At 45.0% G+C, this 26651-nt stretch overlaps 1 protein-coding gene across 8 annotated transcripts in view; it reads left to right on the top strand.

The window, feature by feature from the left end:
• Window positions 1–25917, top strand: part of RASAL2 (RAS protein activator like 2) — a 186962-nt gene extending 161045 nt beyond the window's left edge. For 4 of the 8 annotated variants that reach the window (XM_074833001.1, XM_074833004.1, XM_074832997.1 and 1 more), the window contains 10 exons: window positions 2486–2630; window positions 3510–3746; window positions 4451–4652; window positions 7371–7570; window positions 8532–9393; window positions 13731–13865; window positions 15236–15438; window positions 15805–15892; window positions 18565–18595; window positions 20657–25917. In XM_074833001.1, the coding sequence (XP_074689102.1) occupies window positions 2486–2630; window positions 3510–3746; window positions 4451–4652; window positions 7371–7570; window positions 8532–9393; window positions 13731–13865; window positions 15236–15438; window positions 15805–15892; window positions 18565–18595; window positions 20657–20799 (2246 nt within the window). In that variant the 3' untranslated portion in view covers window positions 20800–25917. The remainder of the gene's footprint in view (window positions 1–2485; window positions 2631–3509; window positions 3747–4450; window positions 4653–7370; window positions 7571–8531; window positions 9394–13730; window positions 13866–15235; window positions 15439–15804; window positions 15893–18564; window positions 18596–20656) is intronic. The other 4 variants (XM_074833003.1, XM_074833000.1, XM_074833002.1 and 1 more) reach the window with 2 other exon arrangements.
• The last annotated feature ends 734 nt before the right edge of the window (window positions 25918–26651 follow it).

Below are 26651 nucleotides of genomic sequence, written 5' to 3'. Positions count from 1 at the left end.
AGTACACGAAAATTCCTTTCCAGGTGCTTCAGCTGTAGATATTGGTAATGCTGGCACATTCCAGAGAAACCCTTGGACTCGCTCAGCCCTTACCTTTTTCACAAGCAATTAATTCGTAAACATTTGTGTTAACCTTTTAAACTGGTACCTCGCCCCAACAAAAATCCGTAGACAAACATGGCCAGAGGGAGTGAGGCTGCAGGGCTACTGAGCAGCACAGGGCAGGAGATCAAGATGCCATGGGAGCCTCCTGCCTGTGTTTATCCAAAGTGCTCTTTATTCTCTGCCTCATTAAAACTGCCTGGCTGACCTGTGATGTCCTACTCCATTCCCCTCATGGGGTCTTAATGTCCACAGTTACGTGCCAGGGTGGATTCTGCTAATTGTATAATTGTTCCCTCTCCACCAAAAGGTTCTGCTCTATTCATAAGCCACTGCCTTGGGAATTACTGTCCACACAACTAATATTGCAATAAAGAGGGCCAAAACCATGCATGCTCTCATCCGAAGACACTCACAGCCTCGCTGCAGTTAGCTTTTACCAACTCCACACAATCTTTGTTATCCGCAATTGCACAATAAGTCACCCATCCCCCTGTTGTTTCTTGGGTAAAGAAAGCTTTGGAAATTGATACAAGAGAAACAAGATCAGGCCAAAGCCCAGTCCCACACCACATCCTTTCACAAACAACAACAAAAAAAAGCAGCTTGCTTTCCCAGCAGTCTCGCTTGTCCTCAGCAATCCCAGACGCTGGCAAGTCATCAAGGAGATAGTTGGCTAAATTAGTGCTTCAAGGGTCAGTATAGTCAGGTCTGTGATTATAAGCATTTTGGCCATTTTTTAAGTGTAATGAGCCTCTTCTGGTAGTCTTATTCTCATGGGTGGAACCACTGAGCATAAGTCACAGTCCTAGGCGCTCGCCTGGTATGGAGAAATGAGCAGTGTATTACTTTGTGCTGTGCTTTTCAGCAGACTGAACGATCAGCTGTGGGACCAGTATATTACATTTGACTGCAAGCCCCTTAATGTGCAATAATTATATAAAAATATTTTAAAATTAATGACTTTTAATACATCATTTAGAGCTGAGTGATAAGATTGTGAATCATAGACATGAGAGATGGGAAATCCCCCTAAGGTCATCCATCTGTAGCTCAGGGCAAGGTTGCTTGTGACAATATACCCATCTAATTCTTTGTCAAGTTCTAAATGTCACTCTGCTCAGATGCCATGTTCTTTGAAAGGATTAACAACATTACACTTGGTGTTAGCTGTTTAATACATCTAGAAGAGCATCTTAGTATATGATTAAGGCAGGGTCTTGTGGACCACAAAGAGTAAGTTTCAGATGTGTTTAAGGGGGAAAAAAAATGTTATCCAGTAAACAACAGTTAAAACAGAATTGGCTCAACAGAAGTGGTGCCGAGAGTTTTGCAAATAAGTCATCTAGATGCCCTCAGCAGAAATTTTTTGGACCCCAACAACAACAACAAAAAAGCTTAAGAAAATGTGCTGCCTGCTTTGCTTGCAAGAACACTGCTGACTTGAGATTTGGGGAAGGGGGTTGGGAGGTGTTTAAGGGGTTTTATGAAAACAAAGACAAAAAAAACAAAACCCTTTTGCACAAACAAGCCTTGTGGTGTTAGCTCGGAGCCAGCAAGATCATCTGAGGAGATGAACTTAAAAGACATTGAATCATTAAATGAATGAATGAATAAAGAGTTTTTCCTAATGAACAACAACAGTTTAAAAATCACTTGGTGTGCTAGCATATATAGGAGAAAAACTAGTAAGTAGTTCATTCCAGTATGTCAAACAAAGGAAACTTTTATCTGGTTTTGTGTGTGTCCAGTTCCTGTTGTGATGCCCTAAGAGAAGGACGACAGAAATGCAAAGGATTTTGAAATAAGCAGGCTATAAAAATGTCATAAGGTGTTGATAGGTTGAGAAAATCAGCACTATCTGCTAGCACGCAGGTATTACTCTTATTCAAGAGCAAGGTGACACTTTTTAAAATAAATGGTAAATTTAGAAATAATAAAAATAAATAGCATTGTCAAGTGCATTTCCTGGGGAAATTATGAAGACAAATAGCACAGCTTCATTTCTAAGACTGTGGATAATTTTATAGTTGATAATGCAGTTTGAATATAAAGTCAAATCCTGTTCTTTAGGCTGTAAGTGAAGTGTCTGCAGGGTTTATAAGCAAAGCCATCTTGTTATTGCACCTGTATTCGGGGGCAGCGAGGGCATGGGAGGCTGAAGCATCAGAGCAGCAGCCAGCTGATGTGGTACAGCAAGTGCTCTGTTCTGAAAGAGCTGGGAGGAGTCGTGTCCCCAACATCTGGTGTCTGGAGGCTGTATTGCAGACACAGGGAGCAGAAGAGGCAGTTGCCAAGGAAAGACAGGAGCAGGATTTAAAGGTGTGTCAAGGAGACTTTTCATGTAACTACCCTGGTTTGTCATCCTCTTCCCTTTGTCCAGGGGAGTTTATCAAGGCTCTGTATGAGTCAGATGAGAACTGTGAAGTGGATCCCAGCAAATGTTCATCCAGTGAATTAACAGATCATCAGAGCAACCTGAAAATGTGTTGTGAACTGGCCTTCTGCAAGATTATCAATTCTTACTGGTGAGGCATCTTCCCTCCCCTTCTCCCTCATTAGGTCATTTGCTTAGAAGGTGCCCATTCCTCCTCTGAAGATGAGAAAACAGCAGTTGTACAGGGAAGTAGCACAGACCCATCTGTCTTCTGAGACTGCCTGCGTTTCCTTTGCTCACTACCTTCCTATGTGTGACACCATAGTGCAGGTGGAGCTTGCGCCCAAATTGAGGGGTTCCATTCCCACACACCATACCTGTCAGGAGCTTCTGCTGAAATTCTCTGCCAAGGGAACACATACTGAGCTGTGGCTGAGTAAAGTGAGAAGATAACAGCTTAGATTGAAATTGGAATAAAAAGCTGAAAGTTTTGATGTCTATAGGAAACTTTCAGACCCTTTAGATCTGTAGAATTGAACAGGGAGGAAATTGGCAGAGAAATTTCTATTAATCTCTGTTTCTGAGTAGTAGTGAAAGTCAAAGGGCCTTTCTGCTTCAGGATGAAGCACATGGGAGACGTTGAGAGAGTTTAACAAGCTGTCTAAGAATTCCAGTTATGGAGATGAGTTCAGTTTGGTTCAGTTTGTTTTTAATATTCTAACACCCTGTTTGCTCCAGGGTAGTGATGGATAAGTAGTTCTTAGCTCGCAAATCAGCGTGTCTGAAAATGACTTCGCTTAACATATATGAACAAGGGATGCTTTAAAGACTACTTAAGTATCACCAGATTAAATGGGGACCTAAGAATAGGTGCCTAATGACATTTTCTAGCCTAGAGAGAGAAAATAATAAAAAAAAAAAAGTCAATTATGTTTTCTCATGGATAATTATTTCAGGTGATTGGTCACCAGTTCAACTTGTTGCATCTCATGGCCCATGTGATTTTATTTCCTGGTTTATTGTTTTTCAGCGTGTTCCCTCGTGAGCTGAAGGAGGTATTTGCATCTTGGAAGCAGCAGTGCCTGAGCAGGGGCAAGCAGGACATCAGTGAACGCCTGATCAGTGCCTCCCTCTTCCTCCGCTTCCTGTGCCCCGCTATCATGTCCCCCAGCCTCTTTAGCCTCATGCAGGAGTATCCTGACGACCGGACATCTCGCACGCTCACACTTATTGCTAAAGTCATTCAGAATCTCGCCAATTTTGCTAAGTAGGTGGTGACAATAAAACTGAGATCTGTGCCTCTAGGAGTGCAAGTCACTGCAGGTTACTATGGAGCAAGGACAGCCCTGCTTGGTAGTCATGTTTGCAGGCAGCTGATTCTGATTCTCTGTCAAATTGCAGGCAGCTTTAGAAAAGGAGGAAACTTCTCACTTATATGTGAACGCTGTTCCCCTTCAGACACCTTAGTGTTGAGCTAGATAAATCCTCCTTTTCACATGCAGATTTGGGCTGCAGTAGAGGGGACGCAGCATAAAACCAAGAAGAGCCATGCATTAGCATGTCAGTGTGTATGCTGTTTCAAAAGAAAAAAAGCCTGTTCCCACCAAGGATCATGATTTTCCTCCTTTCTCCAGAATTCCGAGCTGGATGATACAAAGGGTATGGCATGTCTCTTACAGAGGAGGAGATGCAGGGAAGGGGAGAGGAGAAAGGGTGTCTGTGGGAGGGAGGGGGGAGAGATGTGTTGAGCCCTTGATCGTAATATGAACAGTGAATTACTAGTATTTAAAGAAGTCCAAGAAAGCAGTGAATCTCTTAAATTGTCCAATTTGTTTTTCTCCCAGGCCAAATCTTCAGAAAGGCAGGTCTAAAGTTAAGCATTTAAGTAATTGTCTGTAAGCACTTGTACTCTGTATTTTGTGTGGAGGTTATTGACTGGGTTTCCCCCCCCGCCCCCCCGCTTTCTTGCAGGTTTGGTAATAAGGAAGAGTATATGGCCTTCATGAATGACTTTTTGGAACACGAGTGGGGAGGAATGAAGCGTTTTCTCCTGGAGATCTCTAACCCAGATACCATCTCAAACATGCCTGGATTTGAGGGCTACATCGACCTGGGCAGAGAGCTCTCAGTTTTGCATTCCCTCTTATGGGAGGTTGTGTCCCAACTTGATAAGGTAAAGCAGGATGGAGGCCCGGGAGGGTGAATCCAGCGATTGTATCGTAGCAACAGTAAACACCAGGAAACATCAAGGGAGCAGCTGAAGCCTGCTTTGGGAAGAACTTATTCAACATCTTTTGAGAGGAATGTTTGATAGTGGTATTTCACAACTGTTCTTTCCATGATTTCATATCAAGGCCTGAAGCAGGGCATGTGAAGTGGTTGGGCTTCAGCAGTAGCGCAAACACTTCGCAGAGCCTCGAGTAAGGCTGGGTGTTCGGTGGTGGAGAGGGCAGCGCTTAAAAGTAGACCTGGAATTCCCTGAGCGGCCTGTCCTTTCTCATAAGTGAGCTGGAAAAAAGGGAGGGTGTTTGGACAAAAAATGAAAATGTCGCAGTGCCTTTTCTGGTGCTAATGGAGGAGCTTTGCTGCACACCAGGCCCTACCCTGCCCAGATCTGACTAAGTAATGTGTTGGCCAGGCAGAACTGTTCTCATTAAAGGCCTGATCCAAAGCCTGCTGAGATGTTCTCACTTCTGTACTCTTTGGATTAGTGTTTAGTATACAAGAGGATGCCACGTTAAAACCTGGATCCACTCTGGTTTATCCTGTAACAAAAGTGAGATGCTTTCTGCCGTGTATTGTGCTGGGGTTGTACGTGTTGTCCAGGTTCTGTTCTGCTGATCCCAATAGACATCACCAACAGTAAGCATTGCTTCCATTTAGCTATAGAAGGAGAAGAGGCAGAAGCTTGCTCTTCCTTAGCTATGTGGCTTTGCAGGATCCAAAATCATTAAAACCTTGATAGCAAAGGTAGTTGATAAGACCCAGAAAAGCTGAGCTGTGAGTCACTACTTTTTTTGCAAGGGCTTGGAACTGTTCCATATTTCAACTTTTAGAGGTACATTATTTTGTCCATATTCCATTTATATTATTCTTTCTTTTGAAACTGTAGAGGTGAGGTGAATTGCAATGCACTCTTAATATTTTTATTGCATTAAGGCCTGCCAAAATAGTTATTTGTTGGGTATCTATTTTCTCACAGTACATTATTTAAAACAGAAAACAAAAAAACTGAGCTTGATGCATCAGAGTAAATTGAAATGTCCTTGACTCAAAAAGGCAATATATATTAATCTTAGTTAATCTTAGTTTGATAACAATTTATGATCTTGTTTTTCCGTTTCACTCATACGTGCACAGAGTGTACATTCAAAATGTCACAGGCAGCGAAGTCAGCTATAAAGACAGTTCAGCAGCCTCAGGAACACAGGCAAAGTGAGCGCTCAAAAGACAGAATCCTCCATTTCTATAAATCAGGGTAAACCCACCAGTGCAGGGAACACTGCCGTGTCCTTCCAAGCTGGTCAGGCGTCAGGTCAAGACAAACCCAGCTCCAGTCTTTAGAACTGCAAATGGATCTTTGGACATGGTGTTAGTTACTGTGAGCTGCTCTCTGAATGTAATGGTGGTAAATGTGCTGGGCAGTGAGGAGAGGGAGCAGCCAGACCTGGATAAAGTGTCAAAGCAGATCTGCTTTGCCCTTTCTGTAGGTTAGATGCATGGATCTATCCTAACAGGCCCTTGGGAGCTGGTATAGTGGTTTGCTAAAAAGAGAATTAAGGGGTAAAGTTACATGCAGTACTGCTTTACTGTAGGTAATGACTGGGAAGTGATGAGAGAAGTCACCTCAGAGATTTTAATAGACACAGAAGAAGCGCTGTACGAAAGCCTCTGTAAAGAGACCTTTCTCTGGAGCAAACTGCCTGAATACCTGCTTACAGGAAAAATAAGGATATCTTTGAAAAGAGCATTGTCTTTTTGTAGCAGAGTTTTACTTCCTTATAAACCTCCAGCACTTCCACCTCCTTCCAGCAGTCCCAAGAGCCTGAAGATGCCCTGTAGATGGTATAACCAGAAGTGACCCGAAGTGGGGAGAAAGATAAAGAGCCTGAACAAGCAGCCTTCCTTGTTGGAAGGTCAGCTGCTCTTATCCTAGGCCTGGCCAACACTGAGCTGACATGTAGTTGAACAAGAAGCTACACATTTAATCCCAGGCTGATGTGATAATGTTGGGATGAGGATCCTTGATGTTTTCGTGCAGTTATTTTTCACGTTTAGGTAGGGAAGGATGCCTTAATTTTTGATAACAGGGTGCTACAGAAGATGGCATCAGTGTAGGATGCCAAAAGTGAAAGGCTTATGAAATGAAACCCTTCCCTTTCCCCAACTCCCTCAACCCTTGCGATTCTCTCATGATCCCCCTGAATGCCGCATCCCCTTGTCTGTTGGCATGCATTTCCTTTACCACATGACACCCTTTGCCTGGAAAGTTCCCCTCACTATAGCTGAATCTGTAGTCTGTGAATGCCCTTTAATGAGTAGATACTGTAGTTTTCACTTTGACCTCACCCACCCTGAACTTGGTTTGCTTTGCATGATAGTTTTGCATTGGAATGGCAATAGTTTTGTTTTATTGAGCATGATTTTTATTTTTGGGGGTCAATCCTAATTTCTTTTCTATTTCCTTTTCTTTCCTCAATGTCTGCTGCACCCCGTTTCGTCTCCTCCATCCATCTCGTCGCCGTGGTTACGCTGCTCCGTAACACTGCATTACGGTCCTGGCACACCCGCACACAACCACCCACCCTCCTTCCTTCCACCTCCACCCCTCCGCCTCTGTGCATCGTTATCAAAAAACTGGCGGATGTCGCGGTGCTTGTTGTCCAATTAGGGTGAAAATTCCTTCCTACAGGCGACCGTGGCAAAACTGGGACCCCTTCCTCGTATTCTTGCTGATATCACCAAATCAATGACCAACCCTACGCCGATACAGCAGCAGCTGAGGCGTTTCACTGAGCACAGCTCTAGTCCAAACGTCAGTGGCAGTCTCTCCTCAGGGCTTCAGAAGATATTTGAGGACCCCACTGATGGGTATGTAACAGCCAGAGCTCAAGGGAAGATGTGGGATAAGGGGGTTGTTAAGCCTGGTGAGAGTTGAGTGCTTCGTCACTTGAACTGGCTGCCCAGAGCAGCTGTCGGAGCGGGGAGCTTGTCACGGGCAATACACGGTCCCAGTTAAGAGGGTGCACAAGGTGGCACTGGAGATGGGAAACTTTTGACTTACCCAGGATTCAAACACATCTCTGGGAGTCAGTGACTTCAGCTGCTAAAAACCAGTTTTGCAATTTACTGCCAGTGTGAGCGTCCGGATGCATAGTCAGCCAGAATGTTTCCTTCTGGCAATCAGGCCGCTTATTTACTGCTAATGAAAAAGCTGGGCTGTAGGTGGAACTTGTTACCGGTGGAATAGCAAAAATAGTCCTTCCTCTGTTTAGTGCAGCATTTCTCACCCTGTAATAGCTGTTAATCTGAAGCAAAAAGCTGTGACATGACAGAGCTGCCAAAGAGCTTGGATACTGTGGTCTCAGAGTAGTTTCAGTGTTGTCGGGTATGAGGGCCAGTTTCTTCCTGTGGAAGTGTCTGCCCTCTGAGCTTACATCGAGACCTACAGGAGCCTCCACACAACTGCTGTGGATGCTCAGACCCCCACAGTACATAATGCTGGCGAAGGGTTAAATGGGATCTGAACCGTTCTGAAGCCTTGCTGGAGACAGAAGGGTTTAAGCGGGGAGGATTTGGTGGGAATGGTTTGTGTTTCACCTGTGAAAAAAATAAAGATGAAGCACTTGAATCAAACGTAATTCTCAAAGATAAGTGGTAATTAAGGAAGAGTGTGTTCTGACTTGAACACAGAGAGCTCATAAAAGGAAATCTGGTTCCTTGAAGCTTTCAGTTGGGGGGGAGGTTAAATGAGGTAGAAAGACTTCTCTGGGACAGATCTCTCAGGGTCTTGACTACTTAAAATTTAACCAAATTCCTTTCCACTCCACAGTGACTTGCATAAGCTGAAGTCTCCAACCCAGGAAAATGTAGATGGATACTTCAGGGGCAAGACCTTACTGTTGGTTCAGCAGGCATCCACCCAGAGCATGACTTACTCAGATAAGGACGAAAGGGAAAGCATCCTGCCCAACGGACGTAGCATCTCTCTCATGGACCTCCAAGATCCTCACACGGCTCACAGTGACCATGCTTCTGTTATGCACGACGTGCCTTTGCGCCTGGCCGGCAGCCAGCTCTCCATCACGCAGGTGGCAAACATCAAACAGCTGTGGGAAACGCAGAGCACGCCCCAGAGCGCTCCCCAGGTGAGAAGGCCTCTGCACCCAGCTTTGAACCAACAGGGCAGCCTCCAGCCTCTGTCCTTCCAGAATCCAGTTTACCATCTCAACAACCCAACCCCGCCGATGCCGAAGGCCTCCGTGGACTCCAGCCTGGAGAACCTGAGCACCGCCAGCTCCCGGAGCCGAAGCAACAGCGAAGACTTCAAACTTAGCGGACCCAGCAACAGCAGCATGGAGGACTTCACCAAGCGCAGCACGCAGAGCGAGGACTTCTCCCGGCGCCACACGGTGCCGGACAAGCACGTCCCCATCGCGCTGCCCCGCCAGAACAGCAGCAGCCAAGCGCAGATCCGCAAAATGGACCAAGGCGGGCTGGGCGCCAGGGCCAAGGCGCCGCAGTCCTTGCCGCACAGCGCTTCCCTGCGGAGCACCGGCAGCATGTCGGGAGTGTCGGGGGCCATGGTGACTGAACCCATTCAGAATGGGAGCCGCTCCCGGCAGCAGTCGTCCTCCTCGAGAGAGAGCCCTGTCCCAAAGGTGAGGGCAATTCAGAGGCAACAAACGCAGCAGGTAAGGAAAGCCTTTTTCCAGGCTCTTTCTGCTTTGATGTTTAGCTGATTGCTGCATCGACCTTCAAAGCTTCCTGACCTTTGAGTTGAATCAAGACTACTGGCACTTAAGCAAGTGGCCAGTAGTAGCAAGTGTGAGAAATAGTCGTGCTTGTTGCCCTGACAAGCTTGGCAAGCCTAGCTTACCTATTATTTTTGGATGCTTTTGTACTAGATATAAAAAAAAAAAAAAAAGTTTTCCATTTACTAAGGTAGCAGCAAGCCTGCTGAAAAAAACAAAACTTGAAAAGGGCCCTGAATAAAAAAAAATAGAAACAGCTTTGTTCCAAATTGTAGTTAAGATTGCCACGTGAGACTGCATTTGCCCTGTGGTGCTAATTTAAAAGCGTAGCTACCTAAAACCAGAGATAAACAAAGATAAAATATAGAATAAACTGCTGCCAAAATAATAAACAAGTACAGTTGTCTTAAGCGTGGAGAAATCTATATTTCACCATGATGCAACAGTCTATTGCTGGCCTCCAAATAAATACTCCTTTTTCATTAATCATCCCAAACTATGAATAATGCAGACACTTTCTGGAAAGGAGTGCTTATATGTACCAACTCCTAATGCACTTTATCAGTTGTTCATAGGCAACTGTAAATCAGGATTTTCCTGTCAAAAAGCCAACATTCTTTTACCTTAAAAAAAAAAATAAATCCTGTAGTGATTTGCTGTGTATGAAAATCTTTTCCTAAATTAGTTTAATGTTAAAGAGAAAATGAGTATTTAAATGCTTGGCACTACAGCGAAGATAAAAAGTGTCTTGATCTGCAGGTCAGAGGGAAGGTGGTTGTTTTGAGAAATGTCATATTAGTGCATACAGACTTAGCAGCAGGGCAGGATGAGGCCTTTGAAGGCAACACCTGCGCTGTTCCTTGGGGTTGTTTTCTTCTGTGGTCACTGTGAAGGTAAACACGGTCATGTTTGATTTACCTTACCTAGTATAGAAGGAAACTTTTTAAGCTCCTGCTTTCCACAAGACCTTCCAGACCTGCTGCTCTGCACACAGGCACCAGCGAGGACTTTCGCTCCAGAAAGTTGCAGCCCCTGAGCCTGAGACTGCACGGTGCTGCTGGTGAAGCTACACCCGCAGGGAGCCGGGGGTTAGGATCCTCCTTGCCCTGTTGGGAGCATGGTGATGCAGGGGGGAAGGCTTTGGGCTTGTAAGATAAAGCTGGCGAAAGAACTTAGTTGCCAGCATAAGCTCCTGCTCTGCCAAAGGTTTTACTGATATCCCTGTTGGTGTAGCTTTCTTGGCAAACTCCTCGGTGTTACAGTGGAAAGGAGGAAAATCTGGATGATGCCTGGGAACCCAGGAGCAATCAGAGCTTCAAAACTACTTTGATACCTCAGGTTCATTAAAGTACAAGGAGATCAGAAACACTGAATCACAAAGCAAAGCTTAATACGCCAAGTTAGTAATACCAAAAAAAGTAATTGCATATTGTTTGAAGTGCATATGTTTGTGTCTTCCTTTGGAGCGTGTGTCTTACATTTGGGCATAGAGGCGTTAATAAGTAAAGTATATTGACTACAACTAAGCCTAGTGTGGAGGTGCAGGAAATATTTAGGCTAGTAATAAGGATAAATTTGAAGGATAAACTCCTTTTGCAGTTCTCAGGGTCCAGTGTGAACCAGTATTGTGTGATCTTCTGAGTTTTATTGGACGGTTCTGTGCAGTGTCCTAGCCAAAATCCCCGGGGAGCTGGTGCCTTTCCTCAGGGCTTGGTACGGGAAGTGCCTACACAAATAGGCAAAGAAGGCTTTGCTTTGAAGGTGCTAGGAGAAGGAGAAAGTACAGGTGGTGTGTCTCCAGTCTTTGTGCGAACACCTTACACGGGTGGCTTCTGCCCTCTGTGTATTTACAAGAAACGTTCAGTTATCTGTTTGCAGGCTCCTGGCTCTTCTCATCTTAAATTGATTACTGCCCCCAAGTAAATCAGTTACCTTTGCTTGTTTTAGCATCAAAATGAGTGTCTCAGACTTCCCTCTTCTCCAGTTACTTTTTACCTTCAGCTTCACAGATGCCTGCGACTATGACCAGCTTCAGGGCAGTCTCCTTCCCTTCTCTTGCAGGCGATGTGCATCTACTTATTTTTCCACTCTACTTTCCGTGCTAATTGTTTCCACTGGATTCATTAGAGTACTTGCTCCTACTTTATTCAGAGAACTCAGTTTCCTTCCCCACACCCTTGAGAAATGTCTCGAAGTGTGCCAAATCGAGTGGCCAAAATTTTTGTGAGGCAAATTCCATTGCGTCCTTTTAATTGCAAATTGTGTTGTGGAATTCTGTTCTTATTTGAAAAAGAAAAAAAGAAAAGAGAAGTTGAGCATGTTCTTTCTGGGCATGTTCTTTCTAGGCATGCTTTGTGGGCGTTATAATTATTAGACTCTGTTCTCTACAAGCCCCGTTTGTTTCTGAATATAGAGCTAGGCCCTTTGTTTGCTGGGAGAGGTCACTTTTTGCCTTCCATTTCCATTTAGTAGGTAGGTGGGAACAGAAATGTCAGTGTGTTCCTCTGGAGAAGAGGCAAAGAGGGGAATTAATACATGTTCCTAGCAGGCTTTTTCTTTTTTCCCCTTTATTAGAGTATAACTCATAACCCATTAGCATGTGAAGTGCTTGCCATCCACTTGGTCTTTGTAGGCTTTCTGAGTTTGGCTGAAAATTCTGTCCTACAGCTTGCGAGGTTGTTTGGCAAGGTTTGCTGCTGCTCAGCAGTCTGTTACAAGGCCTGGTGATGTAATTTAGTCATCCTTCTGCTACCTTGGTCCTGCATTACTCCAATGAACAGTGACACTGTTCACCCATAGCTGTTCCTAATTCCTCCAGCAGTTCCTAGAGCCAAAGGGTTTACCTCAGAGAAGAGCCTGTTGGTGGCAGAGCCACGCACAGTTCGTAGTCTCCCTTGCTATGGCTGCCTGACAGCAAACACCATCAAAAAAGTGTAACTAAGGAGCTTTGCCAGCCTCTCACTGCACTTGAAAGGGGCTACTAGCCTTTCTGCTGTGAAGACGACCTTCTAGCGAAAAGGTCTCTGCCTAAATCCAGGGGTTTTTGCCTATTTCCTACTCCTTTCCTTTGCTTTTATCCCCATCCTTGCTGAGGCTTCTTCCAGTGCTGGAGTCTTTGCTGCTGCTCAGGACAGCTGAGCCGTTGCAGGCAAATCCTCTGGCCAGAGCTGGTGTAGGACATATGCGGCACTCGCCAGCCCTGTCCTCGTGAACAAGAGAAAAGGAAACGGAGGTTGACGTGATCCCTCACCTGACTCGTGTAAAGAAGCTGTTACTTCCCCATAAAGAGCTCCTTACTGAAACTGAGACTTCAAAATCCCCCTGCCAGGGAACACGTTTCTCTTTGGTACAATACTGAAGCGAGGCACTGAGCTGAAGAGCAGCTTGAGCACAAAAAGAAGCTACAGTTGGCGGAGGGAGGGAAGTTGATCTTTTGCATTTCTCAAAAAGTTAAGACAGTGTTGCTCTTTCAGGGGTAATTATGCTAATTCCTGTGCTTATAAACTTGTCTTTGTCCATGAAAATTGCTTGGAATTTGTAGCAAGCCATATTTTCCCCAGCCGGGCGGAGAGTTTCTCGTTTCTTTTCTTGGCTTCCTTTTCAGATTCCCTTGGAGAGGATAGGCTCTGCGATGGTGTGTTACAGTTCTCCTAGTAAGCACTGCTGGCCCTGACTTCCTTTCACAGCCTTGTCTTGGGTGTACATGCTACAGGAGACCATCTAAACCTGATAGGCACTACACTGATAATGTTACACCTCTCTGCCAGTTTTTAAGTACTGCTGTGCTGTTTCATGTCCAAGCCATGCAGCCCAGTCCTCCATTGCAAAGTCTGTCTACAGCCTGGCTGAGAGCGCTGCTCCCAAGTTAAGCTCTCAGTACTCCAAAGAAACCAATCTGTCTTACCTGAACAGGCTGCGAGCAAAGCTTTGTCACTCTGTTTTCTTTGTGAGGGAAACCACACGTTGAGAAAGCCTTACTGAAAATCTGGCAAAGGGGAAAGGTGGATGTGAACAGGATTTGGAAACAAGAACTTTTCTAGAGAGAAGCTCACTTAAAAAGGAAGAACAATTTCTCAAGTACCTTGGTTTTAGAGGGACTCGAGTTAAGTGCTGTAGTCCAAAGTCAATGGAGGATGAAGTGTCTCTGCAGGAAAGGTTTTGGGGATCCTTTGAGACCGACAGTTTCATGGTTGTTTTCCTCCTCCAAATAAACTGGATTTTAGAGCTGATTTGTATGTAGTTTCTCTGAAAAATGCTTACAGGTATGTCTGCTCCAGGTTCAGTCGCCTGTGGACTCTGCCACAATGTCACCAGTGGAAAGGACAGCTGCGTGGGTCCTCAATAATGGACAGTACGAAGAAGTAGAGGAGGACGCAGAGCAGAATCCGGATGAAGTCAAGCACGCTGAGAAGGTAGATGTTATTCTGTTTGCAGCCGACTCAAGGGCTACCAGTGGGTCCCGTCCACCCCACAGCCCAGTTCAGAGCAGCTCTCGGGCCCTGCTGAGACAGTCATGCTTTCAAACACAGGTTGTATTGGCACAACTTCCTGCTGTACATGCTGTCGCACCTCTCTGTAGTGCAATATCCCATACTATAGATTAACCCACGTGCAGGCTGTGGCATGTCAAATGGGTGCAAGCTGACGTAGCTGAGAGTTTGCACATTACAGGCTTGTATTTGGCACTTCAGTGCATCATGAGTCACACTGCCTAAGTGTATTAGATCCTGATCAAGTCGTCATTTTTTATGACAACACTATAGCTACAGCATGCTGCCATTTTTCTATGTTTGCAAAACGTTTTAGTGATCATTAAACTCCATTTAAAAAAAAAAAAAAATCACAATTGTTAACCCAACTGGGTATAGCTTAGGATATGCTAAGTGACCGTACGAGGCTCTGTAAATGCAATTCAGTCTTCATCAGCAGTTGCGTTCAGATTTTGTCTTGGGCTTCATCCGAAGCAAACACCCATCAGCTACGTAGTACAATGTTTCTGGGCTACACAGAAAAATCCATTTCTTTTTTTTTAAAGTGTATTTTCAGGAGTAGATACCTTTTTTCCAAATACAGTTGCATCTATGCTGCTATGGTGATGAAGTTTAGTAAGATGTTTGGTAATTCGAGAAGGCAGGAAGCAGGGAGGAGAACATTTGGTGGACAAGAAGCAGGAACACAGGATTATTAGGAAGGCTGAATGAACCCAAAACAAAGTGGAATATGTTGAGATTCACTGCACTATCGCAGAAGTGATTGTCCACAGAGACGGTAAGGAGAAGAACAAAACCTCAGCCAAGTAAATTTACAGGCTCTGTAGTGAATGATTTGCTCTGTCTTCACACATGTTTCTGTGCCTTGATTAGGTGCTGAAGAATGAGTTATCTGGGTCCCACACAGGTCCGTTTTGTAGGTTGGGTCACCTCAAGATGGTTTTACAGTTGAGCACTATCGGCAGCTCCTGTCTGGGAATTGCTTGTTTCTGGGATAACTGGGGATGTTACTGGTCAGGGCTGAGAAGCCATGTCACAGCCCTTTGACTGATTAAATTATGCTACAGAATGACATCCTACAGTGTGGGAATAGCTCAGTGCTCAGTGGAAGCCTAATGCTCATTGTCTGTGGTTGCTCACAGTTGTTTGTTTTTTTCATGAAAAATAAATTGATAGAAGTAATGGAAATGACAAGCAATGTCCTCTCTGAATGGCAGCAGAAGATTGTAATGATCTGATCTCTTCCTTTTTCCTCTGTATCTGATTCTTTCCTTCTTTCCTTCCACCTGCAGTATGAACAAGAGATAGCGAAGCTGAAGGAGCGCCTGAAGGTGTCAAGTCGCCGGCTGGAGGAGTATGAGCGGCGGCTCCTGGTGCAAGAGCAGCAAATGCAGAAGCTGCTGATGGAGTACAAGTCTAGGCTGGAAGACAGCGAGGAGAGACTGCGCAGGCAACAGGAGGAGAAGGACAGCCAGATGAAAAGTATCATCAGCAGGTGAGGCTTTGGAAAGCTTTGGACTGTGTAGGACAAGCAGCTCCCCTGTCTCATGTGTGACACGAAAGGAGGTAGTTGCATGGGCTTCTTGACTTCTCTGGACTGATACCATCTGCGTTGTTTGGAATCTGTACTCAAGGCAGTAGTTTTTCAGAGCAGTTGCATTTTTGGCAATGTCCATTTTGAGAATAACAAGGGTAGGCAATTGGGAGTGTCAGATAGATAGATAAGCTTTTCCGAGTGCAGCAGAATTCTTCTCTTGCAGAGCCAGGACAATCAGAGAAGTCAAACCAACAGGCCAGAGTACCTGAAACACTCTGGAGTAGTATTAAACTGTCCTAATTTGTACGTCTTTTTGCTCATCAGACTCATGGCAGTTGAAGAGGAGCTGAAGAAGGATCATGCAGAGATGCAAGCTGTCATTGATGCAAAGCAGAAAATTATTGATGCACAGGTAAGGAGCTCAGGATCTCCAAGAACCAAGTGTTCTGTGTGTAGAACCCATTATTCTCCCCTATCCTCCTGCCCCAGCACTGTTACCTAGCTCCCAAGCCAGTATTAGCCCATGGTGTTGCACGTGTGACTTACTGCTTTCTAGGAGAGAATTGGGTTGTTTAATAAAGACTGTACAGCCTTGACAGCAAATCACAGGACTGGTTGCTTCTCCAAAACCTTTTCTGTTTTGTGAAATCCCCAGGGGGTAAAGGAGTAGTGGTGAATTGTAGGCACTGTTCCAAGTGTGGGCCTGGGAATTCTGGAAAAGCCATGCCTCATAGCAGCATAGTTTACTTGCCGTGTGCATGCATCTCAGCTGTGCGAGCTAAAAGCATGGCTTGGAACGTTCGAGCCAAGAAAAGAGAATGCTTGCAACGGAGCATTGCCCTGTATAATGTCATATGTGGCATTTCACCCCATCTGACTGTCCACGTCAGTCCTGGAGAAATGCCCACTCTGCCACAAACCTGCCGTGCTTGCCTCCGTCAGCACAAGTTACTGTGGCAAGTGGGACCCCGTGGGCAATGCATGTGGGTGTATTGTGTGGGATCATTGCAGCTTTTCTCCTGTGTCCGTGCTGATCCCAGAGAGCAAAGCTTGTACGACAGAACCTGAGACTGGGTTGATATCTGCCTGCCATGTTATGTTTGTGATCTTTGCATTTGGAGGGTTATCTTTCCTGCTTCTGGGCTTTTCAGTAGTTCCAACTGTAAACTTTCCTTAATAGATAAATATTAAGAAGATGACCTGTTTCAGGAATCACCCAAGTTACTTCAGAAAATTGTTTCCCAACACAAAGAGTGGTGGAAGGGCGGAGCCTCAGCTGAACGTTGTTAAAGATGGTACCGGTGTATTAGAATATAGGCAAAAGGAGCACAAAGGGTGTACCCTGGCCATTTTTTTCCTCTTGAATGGCCAGCAATAATAGAAAGGTTTGAGGTCCCGTGGAACTGTAGGGAAAAATATAAAGTAGAAAAAAGCTGTGTTTTTAAAAGCCTGGTAACACTAGGAGCATATTTATACCAGATTTCTTTTTGATAATTGGAGAAGTTCTGTTTTTCCTGCTGCCTCTGCCCATTTTCCCACAGTTCTTCAGAAAGACTATTCGTGAAAGCTGGATTTTTGGATCCGTGCCATCTAATCTGAATAAAGCACTTGCATACAATAACACGACACTTCTGTTACCTAGCCTTGCAGAATAAAAAGAAAATCCTCCTGGAATTATAGTTCCATATATTGTGCAAGATGCTTTACATGGAGACACCAGTGTAGTCACCCTTTCTAGATGCAGCTCAAGATTAAATCCTTTCTGTGTGGACTTGCACTCAAAATCCAAAGTGGGAGAGTGCAGTGCTGGAGAATGAACAGGAGTATAGTCGGTCACTGTGGGGTTTTTATTTTCTTGGTGGTGGGGGAACAGTAGAGCAACCTCCAGTCTGATCGAGGAGTATGGCAAGTGGAAGCTGGAGCAGAATCTGAACATGCTGGGCCATTTTTTGGAGATGGACACAGTCAGGGCATCGTGCTGTTACACACTGATGGGATGGTACCTCATCCAAACAGCAGCCTGGTTTTTGAAGGAGGTGATGCTTTTTTATCTGCCTCAAGAAGGTGAAAGGGGCACTGAGAAAACTCATAAAAAGTGATTTTTGGAGGGGAGGATTTGAGAGATCCTGACTGAACAAGAAACTTGCCCTTCTCTTTGCTACCTCTCCATGCCAGTAGGCTCTCAGCCTCGGTGTGAGGTCATGGGCTAGCGGGGTGGAGAGTGGACCAGCCCGATCCCTCAGTGTCAGCAGCTGGCAGAGGGCACTGCTGCTGACTTGGGAAAGCTTCAGACCTCAGGGCTGGGAAGGTCCTTGATCACACTTGATCAGAGGATGCACCATTTATCACCTGCCGTGGAAATTGTTGAAAAAACAGTAGCAAAACAGTAGCATTAATGATTCCTTTTTTAATCTGATGCTTTTTTCTTTGGAAGTGCTGTTAGCTACTTGTGCAGGCAAGGTCATCAGCAGAGCTTAACTGCTTTGGTGTCAGCCAGCTCGTGGGGGAAGCTTAGTTGTGATTGCCCTTTCATGGGTACCTGAGCAGAAGAGGAAACTGATGAAAGATTCAGGATAGACACACCAGAGGAGCCCGAGTGTTTGCTGGGTTCTGTAGCAATCCCTCTAAGTTGTGCTTAGAAGGTTTTTCTTAGCCTGTGATTTGTTTGGCAAAGGGATATAGCAGCGGCTAGAAAAGAAAAGGTGTTTTTTCTGCGAGATTTATGGAGTGGGGTCAGAACGTGGCTCATCACACCTGTTTGAAGAGTTAAATGGCTGCGAGGAGACAGCAGTAACCCAGGCTGCTTGTGCTTAGCTGCATCAGCACAAGATGCTTTCTAAGATCTGCCCTTCTGTCTGGTGGGCAGGTGCAGTAGCAGTACAGCACCGATGCCCAGGGACACCCTCGCTCTCGGTACCCGTGCTGGGCACCGCGGGTGTGCTGCGCTTCCCCAGGCTGGCTCCGGGCCTCCCTGGCCGAGCAGGGGCTGGCTCTGGCTGAACTCTCTCCTCGGAGCAGCGGAGCTGCAGAGAGTACTAGCCCAGTTGCTATTGCAAGTGACATCTCCGCTGTGTTAAATTACAGGTCATAAATGGGGATGAGATAATTCAAACAGGCAAGTAAACCCAATCAGTTCTCTAGCTGAGCAGTACCCAGTCCTGGCCCAGCGCACTGACCTCCTACCCATTCCAGCTCCTCCCACTCCCTGCGCCCAATTCATGCGTGTTAGAGACATCTTTGTTAGATGGTATTTTCCTTCAGATGAGAAGATGCCTCTACTCTCCGAGCTCATGCTTTTAAGATTGATTTTTTTTTTTTTTCCCCCCCCCTGCAAGTGTAGATTTCCAGCTGTTTGGCAAACTGGCATAGTGAGCACTCATCAGTGCCAGAACATAACCAGCCTTTCAATTTTAACTCTTTGGAAAGCTATATTCTTTGGAAAGGAATTTTAAATTATATATTCTGGGTGAAATTTAGTCCGAGGAGGAGGAGCTTTAACTTGCTGAAGAAAACATTTCTGCCAAGGCAGTTGTGTTTTGCAGGATTTATTTCAGCATGGGAGGAAAGGCTAAGGCCTTTAACTCCTCCATTGTCCGTTCTCCATCCTTACACTGACTGGATCAGGGCAAGTGCCAGGGCAGGCCTTAGCCTGCCTTGCTCTTTGTTGATTCCTCGTGCCTCCTCCTCCATTTGCTCTGCTATACAGAGCTTGGTCTCTTCAGGGCTGTAATACAAGCAGTACTTAAATTCTGCTTTGTTTTTGCACCCTAACACTTACCCCTGTGGGGAAACCCGCTGAGAAAAGCAAACATGACTTGATTACTGATGTACCACACAGCTGATGTGCTGGGATCAGAATCTCAAGGGGCTGTTGCAGCACTTAGGTCTCCTGAGCAGTGTGTCTGAACTATCCTTTAATGTTTGTGCCTCCTGTGCATCATTTTTCCTTCCATTTTGTTTCTCAGTGGGCTGGACTGGGAAGAGTTCCTGCATGCAGCTTTTCTCGTTCAAGTAAATTAGACATTTTTCCTTCTCAAAGAAAAAAAAGCCAATCAGCTGGTAGCATGGAGAGCATATTTACCTTTTGCCGTCTCTGTTGCTGCTTTGTGTGGCCGCTTTTTTTTTTTTCCCCTTTTTGAGAGAAGATGAAAATTGTCATTTCTAATTGTGCCACCAACTCTTTGGCTTGACCCTACAGTGCTTTATCCCACTGCAGATAATCTAGCTGTTAGTAGGCTGGGTTTTGTTGATGGGTGTTTTAGTTTTTATAAATTCAGTACACATCCTTTAGCTTTCTGCTAAAAGTAGAGGCTGGCACTTTCTGTGCCAGAAGAATCAAAACTGAGATGTGGGAACCCTGGATTCGGCGGAGCCCGGGAGCCCCTCTGAGCTGGAATGGGCCTAGGAGCAGTGTGTTCAGTGTTTGTTCTTTGTGTTCTGTCGATGGCATCTCCCCCTCCACCCACACTGCCCTCTTCCCCTTCCCCTCAAATAACCCCTTAGTTTTAGCTTTTGGCTGCTTCTTCTCTATGTTGCTGTTGCACCCTCACTCCTGCTGGTGACTGCAGGCTGCCATTATCTGCTTTTCTGTTTTTATTTATTTCAAGCATACCATGAGTTTATTCTGAGCACACTCCATCCAAAATACACAGACAGTGGCTGTAAGATACCACTTGCACTTTTCTCTGCCAGATGAAACCTCCACCACTTTTATTTTCTGCTGCCTGTTTCTGTTTTTCTAACCTATTTTAAAAAAAAAATTAATTGGCTATTGTTGTTATTAACACAAACACCCTTTCCCCACTCCCCCCCATGGCAAAATACTGCATTTCCATCTGCCTCGGTTGGCAGCTGTCTGGATGAAGCCACCGTGACTGGATCCGTTCACCCATGTAACTTTGACTCACTGTCACCTTCCATCACACTAAAAGGCCAGGAGGGCCAGGCCAGCCTGCGAAATGCCCGTGGCACGCGGGGGCCACGTTACCCCAAGAAAACAGAAAGAGGCAGACATCCCATCTTACCAGAGAATGTTAGCCAAGCTGCCTCTGCCTAGAAACCACCTGAAGACACTGTCACAGCCCCGCGTCCTGGAAGCTCCCCATAAAGCAGGCTTGTGGGGCAAAGGCGTGTCGTTGGTGAAGGGGGCTCTGACTTTGTGGGGTGTTTGTTGCAGGAGAAGCGGATCGTGTCCCTGGACTCGGCCAACACGCGGCTGATGAGTGCCCTGACGCAGGTGAAGGAGCGCTACAGCATGCAAGTCCGCAATGGCATCTCCCCCACCAATCCCACCAAGCTTTCCATCACGGAGAATGGTGAATTCAAAAACAGCAGCTGCTAACGGGGCAGATGCTGCCGGCCATCTCCCCAGGAGAAGGGCAAGAGGGAGCAGACTCAAGAAACCTTCAAAATAGCCCCCCCTTTCCCTTACAGGTTTACATAATGCTGCTAATAAAATGGAAAAGAGAAAGAAGGACTCTGAAAGGTGGGCTTTAATTCCCCACTCAAGGCCAGGAGAACCGGGCTCCCGAGAACAAGTCCTTCCATATCACTGTGTAAATAGAGGGAGCTCTTGGGTCATGTACAGAAAATGCCGATGTAATATACCAAAAGGAAGTGAATACTGTAGATTTTTTTAATTATTGCTATTTTTATTATTATTATTTTTTTCTCTTGTTGAAAGCACTGCAGTCCTTGGAAGAAGAAGAGGGGAGTGTGAGTGCATGTGTGTTGTGGGTGAGAGAGAGATGAGCAGTGGGTTACATTAGACAGCAGCTGTATATATCAGGCTGACTGAAACATGAGTGGAGTGAAATAGTAGTGAAATGAATTCTATAAGAAAACTCATCTGCTGGTTTTATTCCCCTCTTCTCTAGCTGTTGTTTAACTGAATGCAAACTCGATAGCAAACGTTTTAGCAAGAAAATTGACTCTTGCTGGACCCCATACCTACTTTTGGTAGGACTCCAGCAAAACATTGTCAGTCTTTTTGAACAAGGTAAAAACTCGGAGCAGCAAGCTTGTTTCCTTGCATTTGCACACAGTCAGGCTTCCCGTCAAACAGACAGAGGGAATCTGCAGTTTTTCAAGGTAGGATTCTTTCTTTTTTTACCCCAGTTCTAATGCAGTTTTATATTTTCCGTTTTGAGAATTTACAGACCTGTAAATACTTTTTTTAGAATTTCTATCCAGTCCCCCACTTGATGCACCCTGCAGCAGCACCCTGAGTGCATTCTCCGTGCTCCATCAGCAACAGTCAGGTTAATGCTCTGAGGAAGGGGCTGAGCAAAGGGTGCCCGTGCCCAGCAAAGCAGACTTTGGTATGCAAAATTTCCTTTTTCCTAGAGGATTTCTGTATTTTAACTCTCGTTCAAGTTTCACTATTTCAGCCACTAGCTTAGCCAGTCTAGTTCCAATGAAAGATGCTTTCTGCAGGTTTGTGTGAAAAGCTCTTCCGTTTCTACTGAAATTTTCCTATCTCTGGATACTTTAAAGGTTGGATTTTTTTTTTTTTTGAAGTTCTGTACACACCAGCTTTTTCTTAAGGAGTTTTGACTAAGCTTTCATCTCCAGTTACTTTCAGTTGCATTTCATAAGAAGCACACTTCCAGGCTGTATGTGAACGTGTAGGTAGTTACAAAGTGACCTTCTCGTGGAAGATCATGACATTCACAAACCGTAAAAGATTAACAATAAATGACACCGTGTTGTCAATTCTCATGATTTCATCAAATGCCACAATATTTAGTCCGGGAGGTTTTTTTTAAAGCCCCAGATTGTAGAGTCAAGTAATAGCGTGTGAATCTCCACTTCCACTTTTTGGTGTACACTTCTAGCCCCCAACCTCTCAATAAAGTTATTGCAACAGCAATTCAAATTTTGAATTACAGAAATATACTAATAACAGTGAGTGTGATTTAGCCATTCAAACGTGTTATGGAAATTAGAAATTGGAATAGTTGACTTCAAATCGAGACAAAACCTGAACCGGGTGCCTTGGTGCGGGATGTGTTTAACAAACAGTTCAGGCTGCAGCTAAGAAGTTAGTGAGGTGGCTGAAATCATCCAGCCCGTGATACAGAGAAGGTCAGAGCTGATGATCTGATTATCTTTTCTGTCCTCGCTTTCTGAATCTCTAAAATTGTACTACATTAAAAATGTAGGAGTTTCTCAGCCAATTCCTTGACCTTCTGAAAGTGACCCCTGTTGCCTTCAACGTGAAGGACTGGCAATACTGAGGAACCAGATTCAGTGTCTGTTGTCAAGTTTGTTTGTTCTTTGGAAATGAATTAATCTCAGCTCTGTGGGCAAATGCTGCTTGTGACAGAGCGCAGTGTGTTAACTGTTCTGCCTGATTACTGTGTTACCATACTTCAGTTAAACGTCATCACACGAGTATGTTACTAACTATGCATAAATACAGAGACCCCATCCCCTGCACTGTGGGATGTATAAGAAAAACATCTATGAATCTCTCCTAGCAGGGCCTTGGCGGTTAATTTACACCTACAAAAGACTTGCCTGCAGTGAGTTGTGATTTTTATTTAATGCCTGGTCCTTTCAGGTCAAAGCTTCTCTGGCTGCTCAGATGTGACTTGGTACAACAGGCCAAGGATCATCCCTTTCTTGTCCTTGGAGTATCCGTAGCGAAGTCAGCACTGTCTGACACACCTGGGGTTGTGCTCTGCGTTTGCTCTGTAGTGATTTCGATACTTTCCAAACCATCTTCCAGCTCTGGGTCATCGCTGACCTCTGATATTTTCTTCCTCAAACTGTGCCTTTAAGTTCCTTCTTTTTTCCTTCTTCCTTCGTGCATCGCAGCCGTAGGCAGTCTATCGAGTTTGTATTAACCTGTCTTGTGAGTAGCTCTGTTTTACAAGAAACCTTTGCAAACTCCTTTTTGTTGAGTATTTTTGTGTGATCTGCATCTCCCCTTTGCTATGTACTGTAATTACGTGGCTGCATCGTGGGAAATCTGTCCCCCAAGGCAGCCTTTTCACCTGGGCACGTGCATTGCTCGCTTACAACACAGTGCAAATAGTATGGGTGTTCTGTGACTGAGGCGTGCGAGCGAGTGGTCGTAGGGATGAATACATTGACTAGAACAAGGCAGAGGCAGATGTGTCACTCTGGTGGTGTTAAGTCTAGCATTAATTCGGGAAACACGCTTCACTGGGGCCTTCAGGGAGGCTAACAAAGATCACTGGCCAAGCTGTGTGGTTTGATGCTGAAGACTCGAAGGCATCCGCTGTGGTTTCTGCAGAGAAATGCAATAGGGGCAACATTTCAGCCCTGATTTTTAGAGGGGAAACAACACCTGCCCCAAGATTGATATGTTTTGGTGAGGTCTTCACTAACTGTCATTCTAATAATGTACCTTCTCCCATGTATTTCTTAACCTTGTAGAATGCTTGTAACAAAAAGTTGCTATTCTAAAAGAGTCAGACCCATCAGTATCGTCCTCACAGCTTGTGGCTAGGCCGGTTGTTTCTCTTCTATTTCAGTTTCTACCCTGAAGTGCAAAGTGTTCTCCTCTGGCTCATGCTATAGAGGAGAAGCTGCCTGTTGACCCAAAAGGGAGTGAAGGTTGCAGGCTGACAATGCTGCAAGACTAAAATTGATTAGCTGCAGAACAATGTGTTATCCTCCTGAGTTCTGCAGGCAGCTGTCTCTCCTAGTTTGTTACCAAGCAGCTTTCTAGAGAAATTTTAAGGCACCTCAAGCTGACAATATGTGAAAATGCCAGCTTCTATTTTGTCCAGCCCGATAAAATTCAAGTGGCACTAAACCACGTGGCAGCCAAAAGGTCTGTCTGTTTTGGAGAAGAGCTTTAACTGGGCCTGATCACATTTGGTTTAAGACTGGTAGCCAGTGGGTTTCTGCAGCAATGAGAGAAGCAGTAAATAGTGCACAGATGAGCTCTACAGACGTTAGGTTTTGGTTCATACTTTCAGCAAATGCATCAGACTGTGTCTAATGCTGTTGCAAGAAACTGCTGCTCTCATTTGGGAACAGCTGAAGTAGTGCAGGAAAAATTTAATAGCCTGTAGAGTAGTACTTGTGTATTCCTAGGTCTGAAACAGAAAAGTTGCCCCATCCTGGCGTCTTAGTCCTTGCTGGCCACGTTACTCGGTGCCATTCTGGGACGATTCAGCCCAAACCACAAAGCCACCCGGGCTTCCCAGTTCCCAGAAGCAGCTGGCAGCCAGCGTGGCGGGGCAGGGAAGCCGAGCGGCCTTTGGGCACGCTGGGGCCTTCTGCAATGCTGGGGGTGGGGGGGCACAGAGGTGACCACAATGACATGGGAGAGGCACTCGTGGAGAAGAGAGGGAGCACGGCCTTGGAGTGGCATCCTTTGCAACTCTAGGAATTCAGACCTTTTTTTTTTTAAAGGGAAATAGATTTCACGTCCAGGAGTTAGCAACTGTTATTTCCCTGGTGAATTAAAAATGGGCAGCTATGCACAAAAGCACGGATTCATACAGCTACACATTTTTGCAGCATTCCTCTCCAGTGGCATAACTCAGGCAGGGGATCCAGAGGAGAGTGGAAAGGGATGTGTATATTTTCTAGTTAGAGAATATGAAGTGTATCCAGTAATAAATTCTGTATCCTTCTAATAAGTCATCCAAGAAATGGGGTTTAATAATGTTCTTGCAATTGCTTTGGGTTGGCTTAAGCTTTTTGGTTTTTTACATGATGTATTAATTTCATGTTTTAATGCTTGCTTAAGCCCACAAGCTTTTAACTTCGTCTGAAAACTCACTGATTGAAGCCCATCAATTTTACAGCAGTGCCCATGGAATGTGTCAGCAGTACTTATCTGCTGAGGTCACCATGTATGTATGAATTCTGTTTGTGTTCTGCAAAAATGGCTGTGTCATTCCTGAAGAATAATTCCTGTCCGGGTTGAACCATTAAATGTTTTTCCATCAGTGATTAGCATGGTCAGCCACAGGTATCCCACTGAGTCTGACAGAGCAAAAAGGGTTAAATTTAGGCCAATGCTTTTAGGTATTTCCTTCTCCACAGTAAGTTGACTCCCACGAGGGCGAGCGTGTCATTACAGATCATGCCTGCCAGGAATCCTACCTGTAAAAATAGATTTTCTGTCTCAAGGGCCTTAATAAGAGTGTTACTACACAGAACTGTTTTACAATGATAGCTCTAAATAATTTATTTTTTATTTCAACAAAGTACACCTTAAAAAGTAATAAACTTGTTTTTCAAGCCGTATTTTTATGCTGGTAGCATTGGACTGTTTGGTCTCTGAGATCCATTTCTGCATTTCATTGCCTGGGTTTGTTCTAAAGAAGATTTATTTTTGTTCTGTGAATAATTTTTGAAGGTTCTTGTAATATGTACAGATATAGATACATTTGAGGTCTTTTATTGATATTCCTACAAAGAATACAAATAAACTTTAACTTTAAACAGTTCGGACTCAGTTAAACCTATGCTGCTTTAAAATTCTGCTCTTTCTGCTCTCAGGTTGTACTTGTCTTCTGTGTAACTTCAGAGGGTGGAGGGAAACGCAGGCGGTGTGACTTGAACGTTTGGGACATGAAACCGAGGGGGTGGGTGGCCGAGCAGAGCAGCAGAATGAATTCCCTTCTCAGGTTTCTGTGGCCGGGTGCTTCGCTGGGGTGCTCAGCAGAGCTCCCAGGGCTGCGTCCCCCAGCTCTGCCTCCCCGTGACCTCTCGCACTTTCCCGAGTATCCGCTTGCTGGGAAAGGTCTGGTGGTGTGGAGGGAGAGAGCGACGAGCGGTGGAGACACGGAGAATTGCTCTCTGCTTCTTTTATGCAGAAAATCCCACGCCTGACAACAACCTCTTCAGTGGTGAAAAGAGAGCTACCTTGTATTAATTAATGTGTTGATTCCTCTGGTGCGATCAGCCCAGTTCTCTTGTTCAGTCATTCCTAGTTTACAGGTTCTCATGCACCAGCCCAAAGCTGCAGTGTTTGAGGCATGGACATACAGAGGAATATTTATTTACAGGTTCACATAAAATGCTGGATTCTAAGCAATTCTTCATCTGTGGATGAAATCTTCTATATGATGAGTAGGAAAACCTTTTGTATTGAACTTACTGAGTGTAAAATCTGTACTCAAGGGGATGTTTTGCTAAAAGTCTTTTCATTTTCATTTCACATGATTATTTTTTTTCCA

This window comes from Strix aluco, chromosome 8, assembly GCF_031877795.1.
Source record: "Strix aluco isolate bStrAlu1 chromosome 8, bStrAlu1.hap1, whole genome shotgun sequence".
NCBI lineage: Eukaryota > Metazoa > Chordata > Aves > Strigiformes > Strigidae > Strix > Strix aluco.
Note: the sequence above shows the minus strand (reverse complement) of the source record. Positions and strands in the feature narration are given on the sequence as shown.